General features: G+C 37.9%; 1 protein-coding gene across 3 annotated transcripts in view; it reads right to left on the bottom strand.

The window, feature by feature from the left end:
* Positions 1 to 25,880, bottom strand: part of fam184aa (family with sequence similarity 184 member Aa) — a 45,466-nt gene that overhangs the window by 18,021 nt on the left and 1,565 nt on the right. For all 3 annotated transcript variants that reach the window (XM_067455791.1, XM_067455792.1, XM_067455793.1), the window contains exons 2-10: positions 21,466 to 22,320; positions 19,807 to 19,942; positions 19,206 to 19,387; positions 17,345 to 17,530; positions 16,579 to 16,701; positions 15,439 to 15,600; positions 14,910 to 15,031; positions 14,326 to 14,476; positions 8,863 to 9,075 (exon numbers count right to left, since the gene is read on the bottom strand). In XM_067455791.1, coding sequence (XP_067311892.1) covers positions 8,863 to 9,075; positions 14,326 to 14,476; positions 14,910 to 15,031; positions 15,439 to 15,600; positions 16,579 to 16,701; positions 17,345 to 17,530; positions 19,206 to 19,387; positions 19,807 to 19,942; positions 21,466 to 22,320 — 2,130 coding nt within the window. The remainder of the gene's footprint in view (positions 1 to 8,862; positions 9,076 to 14,325; positions 14,477 to 14,909; positions 15,032 to 15,438; positions 15,601 to 16,578; positions 16,702 to 17,344; positions 17,531 to 19,205; positions 19,388 to 19,806; positions 19,943 to 21,465; positions 22,321 to 25,880) is intronic.

The raw sequence follows: 25,880 nt of genomic DNA, 5'->3' as shown, positions 1-25,880 counted from the left end.
ACCCCGTATCTTTGAGGAATGAGTACATTTAAACAGTCCACCCACAAAGTCACTCAAGGGTTGACATAAAAGAACCGAGATGAAAGCTACTATTAATGTTTTTTTCATTACTTGGTAATCCGAAATGTGGCCAAATCAGCTTAAAGAAGCTTTTTTGTTGGCCGCAGTGCCAGGCTGAGCGAGATGGAGAAAAGCTTGTTAGACTCTGCATCACATGTCTGCTTCAAATGTCTGGGCTTGCAATCTTAAAATATACTGTGTAATGCAAAATTTTGAAATAAAATAACAGCTGCGGATTCCTGGGTGAGAAACATGTTTTCATATTTATAATGTGTTTTAGGAGTAGATGGTCCAAAAGGAAGAACAAAAAGGAGGGTAATTTACCATGTGGATGTCATGCACAGTGGATATTCTCAGTGTGGGGTGATAATGCAGGGGTGACAAATCCAGAGAGTAAAGGAAACAGACATGTACTATGAAGAGGGGAAGAGGACACAATGAAGGTTACAATCAATAAAGGATGACAGGGAAGAGGCATCATGTCTAGGTGAAAAACAGGTAACATGCACTACTGTTCAGAGGTTTGGGGTCAGTAAGATTTTTAGAAAGAAAGAAATACTTTGAATTACTTTTCAATTTTTCATTTTCAAATAAAGGCTGTTCTTTTGAAAGAATTCCACAAAAATATAAAGCAGCAAAACTGTTTTCAACATTGATAATTATAAGAAGTGTCTATATTAGAATGATTTCTGAAGGATCGTGTGATGCTGAAGTCAGCTTTTCCATCACAGGAATAAATTATATTTTAAAATATATTCAAATACAAAAGAGTTCACAATATTACATTTTACAGTATTTTTGATCAAATAAATGTAGCCTTGGTGAGTAAATAAGACTTCTGTCAAAAACATAAAAACTCTTATTGACCCTAAACTTTTTAACGGTAGTGTATAATTAATGAGCTGCTGTTTTTTTGTTCAGTTTGGAGGTTGATATTCAAATGAATTGGATAAATGGATTCATATTTTTTGTTATACAAAGGACACAAAAAGCTGTTATTATGCCTTTGTTGTTTATTTTTTCAAATATTTTAACTATGCACTATGAAATTAATTTAACTATGAACTATAAAACATAAAAAAAATGAATATAAAGTTGTAAAATATAAGATATATATACAAGGCTTGACATTTACACCTGCCAGCCCACCAATTGATTGCAGTTGTGGCCGGGTAAGGCAGCCACTCCCACAAGCCCCTTTGACAGTTGAATATAATTTCAGCCTACAGCCAGATGAAAGGCCAAGACTGTTGTATGACAAAATTACAATTCAACTACAATTCTTTATCGTTTAAATTGCAATTAGTGAAGGTGGGATAGGCGGAATCACGCTGAACGACACACAACAGAAGCACTTTCTCTCTCTTGCACTCGCGATCAGTTCTCCTTGCGTCTGAATAGTCTAATACACGCACACACAGATGTCAAAATGACCATCGTGTGGAGTATGTCTAGCATGAACACAGGTGGTTATGGCTAAAGTGAACGTAAACAGGTGGGTAATAACTGGATATGTGTCAGAATATTAGGCCCATATATATCATATAGGCCCAATATATCAGCCCAATTAAATAACTGTCTGTCATTAATGTTAATCAAACATCTAGAGATGTTAAATAAATGTATACATGTTCAACAAACCTACTGTATCTGAAAATGAATTTACTATAAGTTGCTAATTTGCTTCTTTGTTCTTTTATATAGCCCAATAAAAACAGCTCATATCATATTACATTTCTCATATAAGAGAGAATATTGCCCACTCCTTTCCCACCTGCACATACCAGCTGATATACAATGTAGCCTAGTCTTGATTTGGGTGGTCACTCTGCATTTAAAAATAAATCTTATAAATCAAGTAAAATGACTCAAAATCAAGTAATTTAAGCATATAAAACATAGCGCCACACACTGTCCTGGTATGTATACAACATTGTATTTACAGGGAGTGCAGAATTATTAGGCAAGTTGTATTTTTGAGGATTAATTTTATTATTGAACAACAACCATGTTCTCAATGAACACAAAAAACTCATTAATATCAAAGCTGAATATTTTTGGAAGTTTTAGTTTTTAGTTTTAGCTATTTTAGGGGGATATCTGTGTGCGCAGGTGACTATTACTGTGCATAATTATTAGGCAACTTAACAAAAAACAAATTTATACCCATTTCAATTATTTATTTTTACCAGTGAAACCAATATAACATCTCAACATTCTCAAATATACATTTCTGACATTCAAAAACCAAACAAAAACAAATCAGTGACCAATATAGCCACCTTTCTTTGCAAGGACACTCAAAAGCCTGCCATCCATGGATTCTGTCAGTGTTTTGATCTGTTCACCATCAACATTGCGTGCAGCGGCAACCACAGCCTCCCAGACACTGTTCAGAGAGGTGTACTGTTTTTCCTCCTGGTAAATCGCACATTTGATGATGGACCACAGGTTCTCAATGGGGTTCAGATCAGGTGAACAAGGAGGCCATATCATTCGATTTTCTTCTTTTATACCCTTTCTTGCCAGCCACGCTGTGGAGTACTTGGACGCGTGTGATGGAGCATTGTCCTGCATGAAAATCATGTTTTTCTTGAAGGATGCAGACTTCTTCCTGTACCACTGCTTGAAGAAGGTGTCTTCCAGAAACTGGCAGTAGGACTTGGAGTTGAGCTTGACTCCATCCTCAACCCGAAAAGGCCCCACAAGCTCATCTTTGATGATACCAGCCCAAACCAGTACTCCACCTTGCTGGCGTCTGAGTCGGACTGGAGCTCTCTGCCCTTTACCAATCCAACCACGGGCCCATCCATCTGGCCCATCAAGACTCAATCTCATTTCATCAGTCCATAAAACCTTAGAAAAATCAGTCTTGAGATATTTCTTGGCCCAGTCTTGACGTTTCAGCTTGTGTGTCTTGTTCAGTGGTGGTCGACTTTCTGCCTTTCTTACCTTGGCCATGTCTCTGAGTATTGCACACCTTGTGCTTTTGGGCACTCCAGTCATGTTGCAGCTCTGAAATATGGCCAAACTGGTGGCAAGTGGCATCTTGGCAGCTGCACGCTTGACTTTTCTCAATTCACGGGCAGTTATTTTGCGCCTTGGTTTTTCCACACGCTTCTTGCGACCCTGTTGACTATTTTGAATGAAACGCTTGATTGTTCGATGATCACGCTTCAGAAGCTTGGCTATTTTAAGACTGCTGCATCCCTCTGCAATATATCTCACTATTTTTGACTTTTCTGAGCCTGTCAAGTCCTTCTTTTGACCCATTTTGCCAAAGGAAAGGAAGTTGCCTAATAATTATGCACTCCTGATATAGGGTGTTGATGTCATTAGACCACACCCCTTCTCATTACAGAGATGCGCATCACCTAATATGCTTAATTGGTAGTAGGCTTTCCAGCCTATACAGATTGGAGTAAGACAACATGCATAACGAGGATGATGTGGTCAAAATACTCATTTGCCTAATAATTCTCCACTCCCTGTACATATACATGCCAGGACAGTGTGTGGCACTGTAATTCTGCCACAGAAATACACTAAAAACGGAGAAGGGGAATAGCAGTGGTAGGAGGTAGCAGGTAGCAGGAACTGCATGTAAGAAATGTATTTCAATTAATCATAAAATGGCCCTGATATGTCACTAGACATTAAGAAATCATGTTAAGTTCAAATACTTATTTCACTGACAACAGTAGTCCGGCCAGGATATTGTCATTTAAAAGTTGTTGTTGCAGCCCTCAACTGATGTTGATGTTGACATGTTGTGTTTTGGCCTGAAGCTCCACCCTCCACCTATCTACCAATCACAAAGTCAGTAGTGTTTCTGCATCCGGGTTGCCAGCTCGGCTCTAGTTACCACAGCTGCAGCTACGAACCCGTATGAAAGGAAAATATATTTACCAATATATAACTTCAAAATATATTATAATATATTGTAAATACATGGAATAATATATTGATGGTATTATACAATATATTATATATTCCTGTAATATATTGCAAAATATACAAATGATTGCCGCTTTCATATATTGCAATATATTGGTGAATATAAATATTAAATCCCATATATGTGAATATATTGCCTAATATATTACATGATATTTTCCAATATACTGCAATATATTTTTTTTCCGTTAGGGAACGTTCCTGCTGATCCTGCAGCCTATCTGGCAACCACGAGTCAGGGTGGAGGGGGAGAGGGGATAGTGATTGCAGTTCCAGTTTGGCCAAACACTTCCGTGCCTCAGACTTAAGCCTAGTTCAGACTGCACGATTTTCAAACTCGTCGGGTCACTGCTCTATTCACACTGCATTACTATCTGGGGCAGCATTCAGTCACTGCTGTGTACACACTGCATGATGGATCCGCGACAGGAGGTTTCACACTGCATGACTGTAGAAGAAGAAGAAGAAGAAGAATCGCCAACAACTCTCTCTCTCTCTCCAGTTCGCAAACTATGTTTCCCAACTAAACACGTGCAACGTAACAAGTAAACAACGCAAGATCACACGTGCCTCAGACCGGAGTTCTCGCACAAGACTTGGAATTGTTATTAAAAATGATAAACTGCACAAAGTTTGCTCCAAATTGTCTGTGCGCCAAACAAAAAAAAGATTATGGAGGAGGAACTTGTTGGACAGAGGGAGCAAGGATTGTGTTCTGCAAGAGATTTGAGGTAAATAAATAATTTTGTAATGTGCTACTGCTGCGGCTGGACGTGCAAATGTTTGGGCTTTGCTTCTGTTTGACAGAATTGTAAATATATCTATTAAGATACTGATATTATGTCAATAACTCCTCTCTGAATCTCCCGCAGCCCTGTATCTCACTCTCTCACTGGCTGTTGGTCATCGCCGATGTAATTTTCAGTCAGAACTCGTTTCACATAGCAGGAGTTTGAATCGCCGACAGGTCCAATATTTAGCATGCCAAATATCTCGCGGGCATCGGCAACTCATCTGCGATTCTCTTTAAACACTTCTTTGATCATTCACACTGCGTGATTGTCACTCGCGTGCACAAGAACCGATGTGGCTATGATCTCGGGCATTTGTCTGCAATTTCGCAAAACCTGTTGGGGAGTCAAAATCGGGGCTAAGATTGGGCAGTGTGAACTCGGCATTAGAGGACTTGGGATTAAGTTTCAAGACCAGTCAAGACCAACTGCTGGGATATTAACAAATTACCAGTGCATTGTCTGACTTATTTATTAACATCATTCATGTAATTGGGTAATTTCATTTGATTGGTAACAGCTCTATATAGCAGAGATCTTCAGCCCTGCTCCTGGGGAGCCATGGTCCTGCTAAGTTTAGCTCCAATCCTAATTAAAGACAGCTGAAGCTAATCAAGATCTTCAGCATTACTTGTTGAAAATACACAGGCAGGTGTGCTGAATCAGGTTGAAAATAAACTTTGTAGGCGGGCCAGTTGCGACATGAGATGGCAGCATAGACCACCTTGTCAGTTGATGAACACAATGGTCGCAGTGTTGTACGGACCAATACGTCTTTGCCCCGTAACAGCTTCTTCAGGCGGCTCAGTTCAAGACATACTGCTAGCAACTCGAGGCAGTTGATGTGCCAATGCAGTTATGGGGCCTGTCCAAACCCCTGACATGGCATGCCCATTGTATAGCACCCCAGCCTGTGGCAGAGGCATCTATGAAAACAACAACCTGGACACCTGTTCTAATGCTACGTTCACACCAAACGCGAATTGAGAGTCAAAATCTCCAGCTAATTGGACGCGCGTAGAAATCGAGCATTTGAAGCGAAAGACGCGCGTTAAAGGCGCTCCAGGTGAAATATATTAAGCGTTAACATCCACACATGTTGTTCAGCCAACGCACTACCTGGATTATCTTCACAGCATGCATATTTGGGGGGGGGGGGGGGGGGGGGGCATACTTTCATGCATACTGAGCTTTTTACACTGTTAAAGACTTGGATTCCCATCCTAAACATAGACAACGTTTCAAAAACTAATGTTGGATGTTTGATGGAGTATTTCTGTGTTAAAAATACTCCTTCTGGTTTCTCACAAGTCACAAGAGTTTTTTTCGAGTATGGCTCGGCTTGACGTTAATAAGAGTGGAAGGTCCTTGTATGGGCCGTACGGGCTCTTCTCCCGGTAGGGTGCGCGCGCGCGTGACTAGAGTGAGAGAGGAAATGCACGCCCCATAAACACTCGCTCAGGTGCAGATCCAGTCGTCCGTGAACACTTATGTCGTTATAGTCCGGGCCGCGCACCACTTTATTCCTATGGGTGACATGAAGCGACTTCAACACTTCAGCACAGCATTCCGGGAAGGCAGCGCTGCATTTGAACCGATCTGAACGCAGAAATGACGGGAAGCTTCACAACATCGCTTCAGTCGTGTCGCAAAGTGGATCTCCACCATTCACTGCTGTCAGGAGTTTACCAAATCATACCAAAGAAGTGTGTTTTTGACGGAGCAGTCCCAGCGATAAAGGTTCGGTCCTGCTTTGGAAGCAGCCGGTGAGTAAAACTGCTTCAAATGTCTATGCTGTTGGCTATCGTCACGTGAGTAAACATCAGTAAACGACACGATCGCGTGCTTCGTCATTCAAATGCGCTAACGGACTCCATTGTTGTTCATGTATAACGTTACACTAGTCTGACGAGCAAAACCGTTTTGCTTGCTACCTCTAAGGTCTAGTCGCATACAATAGTCCATAAACCGAATCATGTCCTCATACACTGCGAGTAAAGACACACAAATGTTGACAGGCCACTAAATACAGTACATACACAGAGACGGACGTCCTGCTGTTGCTGTTTCTCCTGTTCAATTTATTTCAGCCTCCGGATCTGATTCTGGATCATATATCTATTAGCTGAGATCGATAGCCATGAGTTTCTCCACGCTTGAGGACTTGACCGCTTTGCGCGCTCGTCATTCTTTATTTTATTAAAATATAATAAAACTAAAGACTTTTTGGAGATATGAAGGATGCAATACCACTCTATAGGTACTCAAGATTGACATGAGATTGACTGAAACTGAGTGTTCTCCCCCCCCCCTTAAATAAAATATAAAGTTACGAAACTTCACTTTGCCATCAGTCAAAATGATTTGGTAGGCAACAATAGATTAATTGGACCAAAGATTGCCCATTAGATGTACACAAGACGAAGTATATGTCATGTTTAATCTCTACATAGACATCCGAGCAAGCGGCAAATGCTAGAAGGTCAGGCCGAGGAAAAGCAGGTCTCGCTGGGGTTAATGAGCACTGAGCACACAGAGATCGCCTGGAGCTCACAACTCCAAAAACTCAAGAGTGTTCTTTTTAAATAGGCACTGTCTTTATAAGTAAACCACATATTTTAGCTTTAAACAACTACATTATCAACTGAAAAGCATTAAAACTACATTTAGTGACAAAATATCAGTATTTTTTTTATTATATGCAGGGTTTATCACGTCACTTTACCACGTGACAGCAGCAAGCAGGCTCATCATTGGTTAACGCGGCGCGAATTGACGGCAAAGGTCAAATTTTTCAACACCGGCGTAGACGCGAATTCGCTTCAAACGCGTGAATGCACAAAAAGCACCACATCGCGTCAACGCGCCTTTCCATTGACTTAACATGGAAATCATTCGCCCCAGACGCTCTATTCACGTTTGGTGTGAACGTACCTTAAGAGCCCGAAGAAACAAGGGGAAGCAATAAAGCTCGCTCAACACCCAGATACGAGGGACAGTGATCGTGGCCAACCCTTGCCGCCAGGTAACTACTGCATCCAGAAACACAGGTAGAATGTCATCTTTAAAAAGACACAAGCTCTACCTGTGTAAGCTCTTTTAGGCGAACATCTCTCCTTGGTGCTGTAGTACGGGGGAATGGTCACAACACTACAGGGAATAATGCAGACTGTAGTGTACTCTCCCTCTCTTTGTAGGCGCCCTCTTACCAGCTGTTATAACAGCTTTTCAGCACTGTCCACCAGCTCACCATCACCAGCTGGGAGAACAGACTTTTTGCACACTTAAGGCAAAACAAAGAAAAAACAAAGAGGAATCAACCCAGCTGCCGTGCCATACCACCAAACCAGGAAAGGCTACCCTTGAAGAGCTTGACTCGTTTTAATCAAACACTGTTTTGTAGAGAGCAGAAACATAAACGCTCGGCTACGAGAGAAAAGCAAAAGATGCGATGCACCTGCTGCTCATTATATACCCGCACTGCAAGGTAGAGCAGCTGATGCAAATATTGCACGTGCATTGGCTCGTTTTGTTTCACTCGAAGTAGACTGGCCTCTCTAGCGAGATTTCTATTCGTCGGTCAGTCTGACATGGCATTGAACGTGACTGACTGAAAGGGAACCTTAACTATTAAATAGGGCTGTAAATAGATTCACATTTTGTGCAAATAAAACCTAAAAAGAAAAAAATTATATATTATTTATATATGCATATTTATGAAATTATGCATACTTAATTTATCTTGTTTCTTTTGTCAACATTTGCTATATTCAGCAAAGTAAACAGATCAAATTGAAGGATGATTCACACAAAACTTTATTTTCTAAAAGCTTTTCTATCCGCAAATGTTAGCGTGTAAACCCTAATATTAAATACTACTGAAAAACTAGAGAGAGAATTTTCTAAAAGTCCACAGATACAAAAGTGTCTATAATAGAGGAAACACGCACACAATCAGTATTTGGAAATACTGTAGAATTGTAACTCCACATGCTCATGTCATTGTGTGTGAATTTGCATTTGTGTAGCCTGTGTTTATGTAAAATGCAGGTACCCTAAGCTCGATTTGTTGCGCATCGTCCATGTCCTGCATGGCGCAGCATTGGGCCTCCTGCAGGCGGCACTCTCTGTGCTGATGCTCCAGTGCCAGTTCCTGCATCTGCTGCGCCAGGTGCTCGCGCTCTTGGCTGAACTGCGCCTGTAATTGCTGCAGCGCGTTTTTCGACTGCGACATCTGTAGCTCCAGGCTCTGCTTCAGTAAAGAGATCTGAAACAACAGAAACACAGAGAACAGGTTCAAATGACTCATACAGAAACTGGAAGCCCGGTCCCTCAAAGAGATGCAAATTGTGAACTGTGGAGGACTTAGATATGGGTGAAGGTGAAGTAGACAACAAATGGGGGGGATTGATATTTTGCAAAATCGAAAATCGAAAAAAAGAAAAATTTTAAGCATTGGGATTTGGATCCAAAGTCACTGTAAAAACAAGAACACTGATTTAAAACAATTTATTTTTGCATCGATCAGTATGGGACATGAGTCATTAAACAGAGACTGATAAATTACAATGCTAAGAGCAATCGAAAATGCAAGCCTTTCACAAATTGCCCTGTTATACAGATGAAATATGATATCAACTGTGTGTAATGTGGTATTGCAATCATTTCAACTGATGGTACAGCGTTTTTGTTGAACTTTATCGTCTGTTTTATGCTAGTAAAATATATTTATTAATAAGTGGTTTTCTAAATTACCCCAGGTATACCCTTGGAGAAAAGTAATATAATCTAAATGGCTAATCTACCAATAGAATATGACTGAATAGATAAAAATGAGATGAGGCCTAGGATAAAAAAATAATAATAAAGAGAAGAGAAGAGAAGAGAAGAGAAGAGAAGAGAAGAGAAGAGAAGAGAAGAGAAGAGAAGAGAAGAGAAGAGAAGAGAAGAGAAGAGAAGAGAAGAGAAGAGAAGAGAAGAGAAGAGAAGAGAAGAGAAGAGAAGAGAAGAGAAGAGAAGAGAGATATGCAAGCAGCAAACAGCAGGCCGAAAATAGACACAGAGGCTATAAAATGAGAGCAAAACTTGAGGGAGTCTTTTAAGGCAGGCGTCAGTGCCTGGACTACACTGCATTTGAATTCACACACGGATTTGTCTGTCGAGGGACTTATAAGTCACAGGATTATTTAAAGTTGAAGGAACACTCTGAAGTTTATTTCAAAACCAAACTGTAACCTCCCTACAGACCAAAGTCTATCCATCTTGATGAACTAAGAAGGAAATGGTATATCACAGAGACTTCATTGCTTTGGGATGCACCTTTAATGAAATATTAATATAAAAATAGATTTTAAATTAAATCAGGCATATCAACATTTAAATTTAGGCTGTCAATTGATTAATAAATTTAAGAAAATTAATTAATTAATGCAATTAATCATTAATCAAGTGGCCCAAATAAAGATACATTTATAATGCCATCAAATATATATATGACAAAACATTGCTTAAGACGTCAAGTGAACCTATCATATATTTTATTTCATAATAATGAACATCAGCCTATTACTGGCATATTTAATTAATTAATCAAATTAAATCACATACTGTATTATTAATATTTGCTAAATGTCCAAAATAAAGATAAATATAAGATAGCTAAATGTATTTTTGCATCAAATATATTAGAAAAGGAGGCTTTTGAAGTGAAGTCAAGACATTCATTATTTTATTTCACATTATTGAACATAAGATTATGACTGCTATATTGTGACATTTTGAGTTTGTTTTGCTGACATTAATGTTTGTATTTCAGTTGTAATGTTTGCTGTTTGCTATGGTTAACTGATTAGAGTTTCAGCTCAGGTTTGTTTAGTCCTTTATCACTGCTGAAATAATACCAGAAGTGCGTGTCGAAGCAGTGTGTCGATTATTCCGGTCATGTACATTTTCAATGTGCTATTAACGCCTAGTTGAACAAAAGCCTCTTAAAATAAGCATCTGGGGGATGATTTCAAATGATGAAAATGATGATTTCATTTTCAGAGACAGGAAAAGAGATAAACCGATAATTACTGTAGGATTACTGTGCAGTAACAACGCCGAGAGGATTCAGACATCAGTTTTGATTGTGTTGCGATGGGACTTGGGACAGGAAGTGGCGGTACACTACTTCACTTACCGGAAATAGGTAGTGTGATAAAGGTCTATTATCTATTAGATCAGTTGTTTGCCCAGTGTATTTAATCCTGTGGTTTCCTCAGTTCTACTTCTGTCTTTGTTAGATATCACTGCGTTGTTCCGTTTGTATTTTGCCTGTTCCAGTATCTTGCTATTTTGAATTTTGTTTTATTAAAAGTATTGCTGCACCTAGATCCTGACTTCATCAATCATTGCCTGAAACTAACGCCGACACAGTCATAGCAGTCTGTTTTGCAAACAAGTTGTAAATCTTTCCGATGTAGACATAGGGGCCATATACACAGGAGTCAGGATATAAGGATTAATTGTGTTTTTTATATAATGAATTAACTGTGTTTTGTATGATTAGGCATACTAAATGAATTTGCTAAATTGAATATATACTACAAAAGATTGATACCTATTTAGTAATCTGACAGAGAGCATACTGTTTGACCTGAAAAAGCCCTGATACTGATATAGTCTGCTTCTGTCAGACTGATGCCAACAACAAAACAATAAAAAAAATCAAATATGTCAATATAAAGTCACTGATAGTATAGATCTCTAGTTTTACATGATATGAGGGCCACTGACCTGAGGAAGCACTAACGACAACACACATCAAGAGATGCTGACACATGTCTGACACAGCAACTTTTGGAGGCTCTTGACATAAGCGACAGTGACGTGACTCTTGAGAGCGAGCGACTGAGAGACAGAGTACAGGAGGCAGGCTGTCACATTACAGAAAGTGCCAAACATGCAGAACATCATGGGAAATGAGGTTGCACACTAGGGGCTGTTTTGTATTCTGAATATCTAGAATTTTCTGTCACGTATGACTTTGCAAGTGATATTGCACAAGACCAAAAGAGCTTTGGCAGCATCAGAATTAAAAAAAAAAAAAAAAAAAAAAACATCACTTCAATATGAACTAAATAAATGATGAAAGTTGTTGACAGTTACACAAATATGAACCACAGCTATGGGACTTCTTATGGTCTCAGATGTCATACCATTCCAAATTAATACATTCAATGAGACATATGATGGGAAACAAGAATTTCCTTGGTCTTTCAAAATAAAAAAGCTATGTAGATTATGCCCTATTTCCCAACGATCAAAATGCAAAGCTCATTTCGCAGGCCAGACAGACTTCATTTCCAACTGAACTGCAAAAAAACGAAACATTCAGAAATGTTCATGGTACTGGTGTCCGAAACACTATCACATTAACATGATTGATGACATATGCATTTCAACATATATTCATGTACTCAGCAACTTTATTTGCCCTAATAAATGATCCAGTTATACAAGTTAATATAATGTAAATACGGACGATTTGCCAGTTTTTATATTTTATATATATATATATATATATATATATATATATATACAAAAAGTATAAATATATATATAAAATACACGTTAGATATATATATATATATATATATATATATATATATATATATACATTTGCTTTGCAGCATTTTTGGTATCTTACAATTTTTTTTTTTTGATTTGTTAAATTTCCCCCCTCCCATTTTTATAAATATTTGCTACATTAGCTGTTTTGTTTTTTTATGTTTTTTTTGTGCTTTGTTTGTTCACATTTTTTTATTTGTTCTGGCAAATGTTTGTAGAACATATACACCAAATGACATTGATTATCTCTTCATCCCAGCACCTGTTAGTGGGTGGTATATATTAGGCAGCATTTTTTGTCTTTAAAGATGATGTGTTAGAAGCAGGAAAAATGGGCAAGCGTAAGGATTTGAGCGAGTATGACAAAGGCCAAATTGTGATGGCTAGACGACTCTTGTGGGGTGTTCCTGGTCTGTAGTGGTCAGTATCTATCAAACGTGGTCCAAGGAAGGAACAGTGGTGAACCGGCAACAGGGTCATGGACGGCCAAGGCTTATTGATGCACGTGGGGAGCGAAGGCTGGCCTCTGTGGTCCGAACAAAAAGATGAGCTACTGTAGCTCAAATTGCTCAAGAAGTTAATGCTGGTTATGATAGAAAGGTATCAGAATACACAGTCCATCGCTGTTTGTTGCGTATGGGGCTTCATAGCCGTAGAGCAGTCTGGGTGCTAATGCTGACCCCTGTCCATCACCGAAAGCGCCAGCAGTGGCCATGTAAGCATCAGAACTGAACCACAGAGCAAAGGAAGAAGGTGGCCTGGTCTGAATAATCACATTTGCTTTTACATCAAGAAATGGATGGCCGGGTGCGTGTGCGTCGTTTACCTGGGGAACACATGGCACCAGGATGCACTATAGGAAGAAGGCAAGCTGGTGGAGGCAGTGTGATGCTTTAGGCAATGCTCCTCTGGTCCTGCCATCCATGTTGATGTTACTTTGACACCTACCTAAGCGTTTCTGCAGACCATCTACGTGTTTTCATGGAAACGGTATTCCGTGCTGGCTATGGCCTCTTTCAGCAGGATAATGCACTCTGCCACAAAGCAAAAATAGTTCAGGAATGGTTTAAGGAGCACAACCATGAGTCCTTGTTTGGTACCAAAGATTCCTTAAAAAAAACCTTTAACTCTTTCCCCGCCAAACACGTAATTTTCCATTATTTGTGAGAAAACACTTCCCGGCCAAACACGAAATATTCTGTGTTTCCATGTTTCCACTGTTAGACGCTGGGGGGCGCTATTACGCATCATCTGAATGAGTACTGAATCTCCTGATCACAAGCAAGTAAGACGGAGTAAAACAAGCGATGTAAACAGATGATTATGAAAAAGAACGTGATCATCAACATTAAAGGGTTAGTTCACCCAAAAATGAAATTGATGTCATTAGCGACTCACCCTAATGTCGTTCCTCACCCGTAAGACCTTCGTTCATCATCGGAACACAGTTTAAGATATTTTATATTTATAGTTGGTTGATTAGTCTCTTGAAGCATCGAAAATACATTTTGGTCCAAAAATATCAAAAACTACGATTTTATTCAGCATTGTCTTCTCCTCCATGTGCCTCCAAAAAGAATCAAACGGTTAATGAATCAGTGAATCGATCAAAGATTCGGGTTGCCAATGTCACATGATTTCAGCAGTTTGCCGCGAATCGGACTGCTGAAATCACGTCATGTGGGTCCAAACGCCCAAATATACTTGGGCGTTTGGACCCACACAGACCACAGGGTGAGCACCCCCTACTGGCCTCACAAACACCTCTTCCAGCAGAAACCTAGTTTTCCCAAGAGGTATTCCATTCAGGTACTGACAAGGCTCAACCCTGCTTAGCTTTAGTGAGCAACCAGTCTTGAGCTACAGGACGATATGAAAAAAAGTCACCCGTGTGACCTTCCGATACCTGTTCCAGGAGGTCCTCCACCTTCCTCTGCCAGCTCTCCCTGGCTGCCATCATCTCCAGGTCTCTCTGCTGGGAAAGTTGTGTCAGGGCCATCTGTTTCTCTGCCTGATGTTCGGCTGTAAGCTCCTCCCGAAGACCCTTCAGCTCATCCCTGAGACGAAAAAGAGAAAGAAAAAGAGAGGGTGGAACTGACAAGGTGAAACAAATGCAAGCATGCATTACGTAAACAGTGTGGAAGTGACTGTGAAAGTGTGATATAAAAATGTGAGCAAGAACCTCGCAGATGTCTCAGTAACCTCACTGTATATTGTGTACTTCTTTGCGATTAGATGTTAACCTCTTACTCTTGTAATTAGCATATTTTAATCCAAATGCATGCCTGTGTAAGAGGATTTGTCACAGGCTGTGATGCAGGATAGACTGCCCCTTTTTTAGATTTGATTTGCCGTGTGCACTCGAAAAACCAAACACTGTGTACAGTCACAGTTTATTAAATTTAACGCACTGTGCACAGAAAAATCTCGCTCAGTTTTTAGCTCCATCGTGTCGACAGTAATACATAACTCGTATGTTTTGTGCAGCACCTTAGAGCATCGGTCCACTTGAGATCCAGCTCCTCTGTGATTTTGTCCATTTTCTGTTTCTCCTCTGTTTTGATAGCGATGACCCTGGCTTCATGTTGCTGCTTCTGGGTTTCTATCTCCTCCTGTGAGCGTATAATGATTCATCATGGGAAAGCAAAGAGAGAAAGCAGTTTCTAGTAGAGCTGGTTATACAAATGGCTCTTCCTGCACTTTGCAGGCTTTAGTGCAAAACAAAAGCGGCTGTTTCTGGGTGTCTTAAACTGAATGAGGCTTAATTTTTCTTTTAAGATCCCGCCACGCTCCATTATCCATCTCCTATTGCAGTGATTGCCACGCCGAATTCCCTTCTCCCTCTAAACGGCGCAAAGCATCAGTGGTTTTCACGCTTCTAAAAGCATGAAAGAACTTTCATTTTATAATTTTATATCAACATCTCTAAATGCTTCAATTTTTCTATCTAACGAAAGCCTTATTCAAAATGTATGTAATTCATAATAAATGGTATTTTAAAAAAAGTGGAGCGTTTTACTTGTAGATCCGTGAGTAGATTGCTTGTCTCTCTCACTCTTGCCCTAGTGGCATCCAACTCAATAAGAAGCTTTTCCTGGCTGTCTTTAAGACAGGAGATGTGGCTCTCAGCAGAATCCAGATTTTCTTCACTCTCCTTCACAAGATCCTTCAAATGGGACACCTGAGAGAAGCCACAACGACAATCAAATGCATGTATAAAATCAAAATATATAGGTCATTCTCACCATACAGTACATTCTCTTACATACATGCCTTAATATAATGAATACAATGTTAAACTCACAATTTATATATTAACTCACAAAGTATATAATTTCCATCACACAATAAAATGAACATGAGGTAAATAAAAATAAAACTGCTCTATTTTGGTGGCCATCTTTGCCATGTGCTTTAAATAAAGAGATACAAATGTATTAAGATTTTTTTTAAATTTAAATATTACAAAATACATTATTCTTTTTTTGGGGTGAAAAAACAGGCATTAGCAATTAATTCTGTGGCGTTTCTCTGAACTCTAAAGCATGACAAAAATGATGACAAAAATCTGTATAACATAACATAACATAACATAACATAACATAACATAACATAACATAACATAACATAACATAACATAACATAACATAACATAACATAACATAACATAACAACATATAATATAATATATAAATTGTCATAGACTGATATCGGAAGCAGACAATATCAATATTGGTATAAAATATAATAATAATTATTAAGAGGCTACTTCTAAAAAACTAAATAAATAAAAAAAACACATGGAACCATGTTTTTTGAAACATTTTGCTATGTTGTTGGTTCTGGTTTTATTTTAGCACATCAAGTTAAACTTTATAAAATAAAGTTATATATATATATATATATATATATATATATATATATATATATATATATATATATATATATATATATATATATATATATATATATATTTAAAGCAATAATATATTATTGTTATATGTAATGACCCTGACTTATATGTAATAATGTAGCTGATCAACCATCTAAACCAGCTTGGACCAGAAAAAAAATAAATCTATATCTAGCTACCATGAGATGAGTGTTTTGAAGCAGAAAAATGTATTTTAACAAAAAAAGAACAGTTGTTAATATAAACCTCTTGGTTGGCCATGTTGAGCTTGGTAGTGAGTTCTTCTCGCATGGTCTCCAGTTGCTGTTGCAGGTGGTTTCTCTGCTCTTCCAATGACAGACGGCGGATATCGAACTGCTGTCTCATCTCCTGGGAGAGTAAAAATGAAAAGAAAACATTAGAAAAGCCATGGCAGAGCATTGAAATGAGAGGTGAATCCAGACAGGAGGGAAATCTGCCGATGACAGATGGAGTCTTTTTCATTTTAATTACACAGGAGCTGTAAAAGAGCTTTGTTGAGCACAAAGACATTTTTTTAAAATAAAGTGACGTGATTGTCATGAGATGACAAGAAGATTAGTCTAAATATTTGTCATGATTGAGAGCTATTTTTATGGAGCATCACAAAAACAGTGGGAATAATATCACTGTCTCATTGTCACCATTGCAATGAGAAACGGCTGTTTGCATAATCAACACCACTCAATGAGGAGCAGAAAATGTAATTTGCCATAGCTCTCAGGGTTTTAATAGATGGTTTGGGAAAAGTGATAATCTACCAGTCTTGTTTAGTAGGACGGAATATTCATATTTCTTAATTTGTTTTGCATTAAGACGTTGCAGTTTAGTTTTATAGAACAGAACACAGAGAACAACAAAAAGTAAAAGAGAACACAAGGGAGGAGATATCTAAAGTGCAACTGCTAATAAAGTGAAAGCCTGGAAACGATATGAATTCATATAAACAAACGCATAAGCTTAAACTTAATATATCAAAAATATATGTTCTTACACTGAGCAGCTGGTTCTTCTCTCTCTCAGCGGCATTACGAGCACTTTCCTGCTGGACCCTGTGCTTCTCCTTGAGTTCCTCTAAGGATTCTGTCTGGCTTTCTTTCAGACAGGCCGTTTCCTCCTCGTATTTGGACCTGATTTGCGCCAGCTCCATCTCATAGCTCTGCTTTTCCTCACGAAGCGTCTGCCAAAACAGCACAGCTTCATTTACACTTTGTCAAGTCTCAATATCTTGTGTTGAATACATGATAATTGTTTCCAGTTGGCAGTGACTGACTTCAAAATGCTGTTAAGCAACAGTTTGTGTACATTTGGCTTGTATATATACTGATATTAGTTTGTATATTAATTATAACCACCTATATTAGGACATTAAATGTGTGGTATGTAGGATTGACAGCTAGAGGTCAAAATAGGTACTGCAGTACAAATGTAAAATTTTCAAGAAAATTGATTTTAAATTTTATTGTTTCCCCCGATCCCTCCTCCTCCTCAGACTTGATGCCCAAAATGCTTTTGGCCAAAATGTCAAAAAGCAAGTTGGACGTATGGCAGAGCATTTCCGTGCCAAATAAACTCCTTCAGGATTCAAACAAGTTTCAGAAAGTTTTTTTCGAGTATGGCTCTGTATGACGCCATAATGTGCGGAATTTCTTGTATGGGGAATTCTCCCAAATGAGCGCAGGCGCACATCAACCACAGCGAGAGCACGTCCATCAATGAGCTTTGTTCGGTTACGGGAGCCGTCGGCCGCATTGTCATTTTGTTTTTAGACCACAAAATCAAAATCACTACAGGAGTGTGTTTCTGGTAGTGAGGGAAAGATAACCTTGTTCAGCTTCTCAAATAACTCAGTGTTAAGGAAACAGTGGATGCAGTTTGTTTTTCCAGAGCAGCAACGGAATTCTAAGTGTGTTTGTTTGTTTGTTCCCGGTCATCGTTTTGCCGGCATTGAATCGAAGCTTATGTAGGATTAATGCCATGATGTATTTCATATGTGTGTGTGTTTCATATGTGTGTGTGTGTTTGTGACTCTTTAGCTCCGCCCACTGCACGACTCCATGAGTTCGGGTGTTTTCGGAAAGAACCGGTACAGTGTATCTTTCTTTTATAAATATGATAAAACTAAAGAATCGTTGGCGATATGAAGGATGCAATACTACTCTATATGTACTCAAGATTAACATGAGATTGGCAGAGACTGTGTGTGCTATGCACACTTTAATCCTTGTTAATATTAGATAATGAAAACACATCTGTTCATTGATTGTTGGTTCACAGTGCAATAACTAATGTTAACAAATACAACTTTTACTTTCAATAATGTATTAGTAAATGTTGAAATTAACATTTAAATGTTAATTTGCCGTTCATTTGCATATCAGTTCATTATTAGTTCATGTTAACTAATGTAATTAACTAATGTTAACTAATGAAACATTATTGTGAAGTGTTACTTAAAAAAATCAATAATACTGTAAAATATTAATACAGTTTAAAACAACTTTAATATATTTTTATATAGAATTTTAATATATTTTAAAATTACATTTTGTAAGTCACTTTAGAGAAAAGTTTCGCCAAAATATATAAATGTAAATGTAATTTATTCCTTATTTTTAGCATTCTTCAGCGTCACATGATCCTTCAGAAATTATTCTACTATGCTGATTTGCTGCTTTGAATGCCTCCTTGCAGAATGAAAGTATTAATTTCTTTCGAAAGAAAATCTTTCTTTTTAACGGTATTGTATGTAATTTCTGCAGTACTTGCAAATCAGTAATTTCTTCCAAATAGCTTTTCATTCCTGTCTCACATCTGCCATTATAAAGAAAAAGAAAAGGTGAAGAATGACTTGCCTTCTCCAGATTAAGGATCTTCTGATGCTGTTGTTCTTCCAGTGTTTGAATCTGTTTCTGAAGTCTCTCTCTCTCCTCCTCCAGCTGTAGGATCTTCTCCTTCAGGCGGTTCTGCTCGGAGCCAAGGTCCCTGATAGTGGCCTCGTGGCTCATTTGGGTCGCTTGAAGAGAGCCTATCTGACCTGTTAATGAAATGCATGGTGTGCTTTGTTAGATTAATTCTTCCTCAAAAACAAATATGACATATTTGTGGTTTTAATTTTAATTATTAATGTTTTGTATTTTTTATGTGTATTATTATTTGTATTGTGCTGTCTCTATGGACCTATGTGTCTTGAATAAAAAGTTGATTGATTGATTGATTGATTGATTGATTGATTGATTGATTGATTGATTGATTGATTGATTGATTGATTATGAAGGAGTCAATTGCCAATACAAAAACTATGCAGCATTCAAGTGAAAATTCAGAGCTAAATCAATCCCTGCCAAGCTATCACAAAACTGGAGCCTCTCTAAAAAAATAACCCTCACATTGCAGCTTGAGTGATTCAGTCATATGCTGAAGAAAAATGCAATTTGGTCATGACATTATTCTCACTGGCTTTGTGAAGGATTTCATTGGCCTGCTGCTGAACTCGATCTCTGCTTCCATCCAGCTCATATTCTGTATCTTTCAGTTGCATCACCCAAATCTCTCCATCCTGTATGGCCTCTTCCAGCTGCTTGTGCAACTCCTGTCACAGAAAAAAATCCTCAAATTACATTTAAAGCATTTAATATAAACTCATCTCAGTGTTATTTGTTTCTTTTCATTTTAAAATAAGCACCCAATACATGTTAAAGAGTATTGCTACTTTTGACCCAGTAGAATCTAAACAAACTTTTCACACTCATACTTTATGTAATTTGGCCACAAACAGTGTACAGTGCACTGTTCCTACATGCATCATGGGAGAATTCTGTCAGTTGTTTTTTTGAACCATAATGAATATTTTTACAACTATTTAATCCCCACCACATTTCAAATTACGCATTGTGTAATGGAAATTACATTTGAAACATTTTGGAATACAGTCGCCTGTTTTGTCCTGCTAAAGCTAATTGGTCACACTTTAGATTAGTGTCAAATTCTCACTAACTACCTCACTAAATAACTTTTGCCTCAATAAACTCCTAATTACTGCTTATTAATATTTAGTAAAGTAGATGTTAAGTTTAGGTATTGGGTGGGTTTAGGGATGTAGAATATGGTCATACAGAATAATGCATTAATATGTGCTTTATAAGTACTAATAAATGGCCAATATCCTAGTAATATGCATGCTACTAAGCAACTAGTTAATAGTAAGAATTTGACCCTACACTAAAGTGTTATCAGTTAATTTCATAGCTAGCATTTAATATATTCTAAATAAAGACAACTGAATATTATTTTCAGACTTTTGCAAAGTTACATTTGGGAAATAATGGTCAATATCATAATTATCTTTAGCACACTTTCATACTTTGTATGATTTTTTTATTTTTATTGGTAGACTTTTGATAAAATTGTATTAAGGTGAATATTATGGTATGTGAAAAAGGTAAATTAAAAATATACTACCGTTTGCCAAAACTTTGAAGTCAGTAAGATTTTTTTTTGTGAAAGAAATTAATAATTTTATTCAGCAAAAATGTAATTAATCAAAAGTGAGAGTAAAGACAATAATACAAAATTATAATGTTACAAAATATTTCCATTTTAAATATTTATCTAGCTTTCTATTTATCAAAATTTTCTAAAAAGTATCACACTTTCTAAATAATATTAAGAAGAAATTAAGAATTACAACCTAAAATGTGTTTAAAAAAAGAATTTTATTTTAAATTGTAATATTTTTTGTATTGTTGTTATTTGTTATTGACTGCATTTATTTGTTATTGTTGATATTATTGTTTTTACTGTATTTTGATCACCTAAATAAAGCATTGTTAAGCATAACTTCTATAAAAAACTTTTTTTCAATGTTTCATATGATAGATTTCTAGTTTTAGGTTTAAATTTGGAGTTTGGAAAAAGGGTAAAACAGTAAAATCTACAATAAAAGCTAATGCAATGAAATTATGAAGGCACTGTAAGACATTTCCAAAACTATTTTAATATGACTTCAATATAACACAAATAAAAAAAGTTCTGACAGTTTTAAGAACACTTAACCCTATAAAACTGCCTAAAATGGAATGAATCTCCATTTACTGAAAACGCTAAAATGGTTACCTTAATTGTGACTTCTGCATTGTTAAGAGACGCCTGCAGTCTGTTGGTCTTGTCCCTGCTCTCTCGCGCCTCATCCTGAGCTCTGTGTAGTTCAGAACGGAGTTTACATAGCGTCCTCTGAAGCGCTGCCTCCTGCATCTGAAACTCCTTCCTCAGTTCCACCTCCGTCCTCTTCCAGGCCAGCAAGTTCTCTGTGGTGAGCTGCTGCGTTCGCCTCATGGCCTCCAGCTCGCGTTCGTAGAACCCTTGTGCCTTGCTCAGCTTGGCCTCATATTCCTCCACCAGCCGAACCTTGTCCTGCATCAGCTCCTCAACACGCTCCATGAGCGACTCCAGCTCCGTACGGTGCAGCTCGGCCAGCTTCTCCTGTTCCAGGCTGGAGGATGCACTCTGGTTTTCCTGGCTTTCCAGCAGCTCCTGGACTTCCTGCCGGTGGACTGACTTGAGCTCCTCCAACGCACGCCGTTTTTCCTGCTCAAACTGGGCTTGCACCTGGCTGAAGGAGCGCAGCTTCTCTTCGAACTCGTGCCGCATCTCCTCCACTTCGCGGGACATGGAGACCACGCGTTGCGTGTGCTGGGCCTCCGTGCAGATCTGCGTGTCCTCCATGCGCTGACGGTACATCTCGAACTCTGCCAGCGCTTGCCGCTTCATGTGCTCGTGCAGCTCCACAGATTCCTCCAGGGACTGTAGGCGCCTTTTCAGGTCAGCCTCGTCCCCAATCTTGCTCTTGTAGTGAAGAATCTTCTCTCGAGTCTCGGTCAGGATGTGCTGCACCTCCTCATCGTGGGCCTCCTTCAGAGACTGGATGGCATCTTCATGCTCGTCATTTTTCGTGTTGAGGGCATAGATAACCTATGAGAAACATGGGTGATGAAGAATCAATTTTTACATTATACAACTGCAGAAAATTCATAGGCATTTCTGGACAGCCACTCTGTCTTTCATCTCACTCCCTATAAAGATCTATCATAAGCTGCAAAGTACAGTGTGGAGGCCAGATCTGTATTTCTTCTTTGGAACACAAGAGAAAATATGTTGTTGTGTTTTTGTCCACACATGACAGTTCATGACTCCAGTTTTGTAGTGTTGACTTACAGAAAGTATTGAAACAAAATATGATGAGGGTTAGTAAACCCTAGTGAAAAATAAATATACCAAAATGTATTTGAAGTACATTCACACAAGTATACTACAAATGCATTTACATATTTATGTACTTAAAGGGATAGTTCACCCAAAAATGAAAATTACCTCTAGCCTAGAAATCTAGAGGCACCCTAGCGGCAGCAAATCTAATCTGCCGCGAGTGTCGTCTAGCAATTCTCAATACAGTTCTGAGCTGTAAAAGCCAAACTCTGGTCGGGCCAATCACATCGTGTATAGAGTCGGTGGGCGGGGCTTAACAAAATGACGGCTGAGTTGCGCTTGTGTGCTTCTAGTAAACACAGAAACTGGCGAACGGCAGTCTTTCGAATCAGCTCTGACCGTGACTCTGGAAGATTTGGAGATAAGCTTTTCTCTGAGAAAAGAACAACGAATGGCACTGAAGTCATTCTTAAAAAGGGAAGATGTGTTATGAGTTTTGCCAACCGGATACAGCGAAAGTTTAATCTTTCAAAGAGCTCTGCTTCACCTTCGTTGCTCTGGTTGGTTGTAGCGCTATACAATTGCGTACCCCATGCAGAGGGAGTTTGAAAGACAACCGTTCCCTCAATTTGAGCCCTGTCAATGGTGAGTTTCCAGACCAAACATCTTGATGTGGGTCTGGCTTTTTAGGCTAAATTACCTCATGATTTACTTAAAATTAATCTCAAGACATCCTAGGTCTATATGACTTTCTTCTTTCAGACGAACACAATCGGAAATATATTAAATAATGTACTGGCTAATTCAAGCTTTATAATGGTAGTGAATAGAGGATTCGATTTTCAAGGCCAAAAAAGTGCATCCAGCCATCATAAAAGTACTCCACACGGCTCCAGGGGGTTAATAAAGGCTGTCTGAAATTGTTTTTAGTTTATAGAGTTTAAAATATGAATATTTTTCTGAAGCCCCTGGAGCCGTATGGAGTACTTTTATGATGGATGGATGCACTTTTTTTGGGCTTCAAAATCTAATCCTCTATTTACTATAAAGCTTGAAAAAGCAAGGACATTATTTAATATAACTCGGTGTTCGTCTGAAAGTCATATACACCTAGGATGTCTTGAGGGTGAGGGCTAATTTTCATTTTTGGATGAACTATCCCTTTAATATAAATACCCTGCAATTGTACTTTTGGTATACTAAATTGAACACCTAATTTTGTAATTAATGCACTTTAGTTGTCCGGAAATAGTGCTGAGTTCCAACTAAAGATATATTTTAGTATATTTGATAGTGCTAAAATGAAAAAATTGCAAGTATAATTTAGGCACACTTTGCATTTAATGACAGATATTATAAAGATCATACTATTCTTAATAATAGTGATATTGAAACACGTTTTAGTCTTAATATTAAGAAATGTGCATTGCGCAAATAAAGAAGTACTCCAAATAAAGTTGAATTATAATATTCATACCAATAAGTCAAGCGTCATGTCACTAAATATTTTTAAAAGGATTTGTAGAATACTTAGTATGAAATAAATGGATTTTAAATGTATTGTGGTATAGTCTTTTCACTAGGGAATGATGAAAGAATTGTCATTTTTGGTCGAAAACGTGAACTGATTTGAACTGGATGATTACACTATTGTCTTCTGCAGAGCTACTTTATAGCTGAATCAAGTTTGTTTCATAACTAATGAATTATGCAACATCGCCAATGTCACTGAAATTAACTGAATCAACATTAAACTTATAACTATTCGGTACAGCGATGAACTGAACTGAATCAACACTAAACTAAAGTTATTCATTGAGCTTAATAATGACTCTTGACTTTGTAGAGATTAAATTTGTCTTATATTTGATTAAGTTTGCATTATTGATTCTGTTGTTTACCTATAATGTGAAACTGCTTTGCCACAGTTGGTATTGTATAATGTGCCCTTTAAATAAAACTGATTTGACTTAGAAATATTCCCTCCAAGCCACATTGGAAGATGTGTCTGTCTTGTGCAACTCCAAAGAGTGTCACCAAATCAGACAACAGAGGAAAACTGCACTCCAATCTAAAGTGACAAAAAAGGCAGGAACAACCATCACATACCCCAAAGACAAAAGACACAGGACACAATCTCTGGCAGGCACCACAGAGCACTGGCAAAAAAAAAACGAATTCTTCTATTGACCATTTTACATAAACATATATTGATATTTACGCTGTATTGACTGTGTTTCTGTTATGTTTCTTCCAGCATACATAATATATGTTCAGAATCCTCAGAGCACCTGTTAACAAAATCACATTCCTTGTATTTCTATCAAACTCCTTCTGATTTAGACCAAACTCTTAATAAACAAGCGTTTGTTTTCTCTTTGGGTGCCAACAGTATTTCAGCCAAGAATTTCATAATCATGACTCTCTTTCCGTGTGCTTAAAGAGTTGCACATCAAAGCAAGCCGCCTTCGCTTGCTGCTCGCTCGCTGTTCTCTCCTTTTCATCTTTAATTGATTCCTTTCTGTCGCATCCATGTTATTAACATACTGTAAGGACTCTCTATTATGCACAACTGAAGTTATGTAAAGTAGCCCTACCTAGTATAATTAGTGTATCAATACATACCCTGTCAGTTTAAAACCCATGAAACTGGATTTTCCTAAACAAAGCTCAATTTAGTTTTCTTAAAAATACCACATTAAAGAGTTGAATTAGATTTATGGTCTGGCTGGAGTCAGCTCGAAAACATACCTAACATTATCATGTTTATGCATGACAACTTAAAGGGTTAGTTCAACCCAAAATTAAATTTATGTCATTAATGACTCACCCTAATGTTGTGTCACACCCGTAAGACCTCCGTTCATCTTCAGAACACAGTTAAAGATATTTGATATTTAGTTCGAGAATGTATCCAAGTGTATGCACACTATACTGTCCATGTCCAGAAAGGGAATATAAACATCATCAAAGTAGTCCATATGTGACATCAGTTAGTTAGTTAGAATCTCTTGAAGCATCAAAAATATATTTTGGTCCAAATATAACAAAAACTACGACTTTATTCAGCATTGTCTTCTCTCCCTGTTTTTTTTTTTCAATCCTCAAATAAAGATTCAAACGGTCATGAATTATCTTATTGATTCATGATTCGGATTGCGTGTCAAACTGCTAAAATCACGTGACATTGGCGATTCGAATCATTAATTAATAAGCTGATTCATGACCGTTTGAATCTTTATTTGAGGTTTGAAAACAAACGCGGAAGACAACGCTGAATAAAGTCGTAGTTTTTGTAATTTTTAGACCAACATGTATTTTTGATG

The sequence above is a fragment of the Pseudorasbora parva genome, chromosome 10, assembly GCF_024679245.1.
Source record: "Pseudorasbora parva isolate DD20220531a chromosome 10, ASM2467924v1, whole genome shotgun sequence".
In the NCBI taxonomy this organism is placed as follows: Eukaryota; Metazoa; Chordata; class Actinopteri; order Cypriniformes; family Gobionidae; genus Pseudorasbora; species Pseudorasbora parva.
Note: the sequence above shows the minus strand (reverse complement) of the source record. Positions and strands in the feature narration are given on the sequence as shown.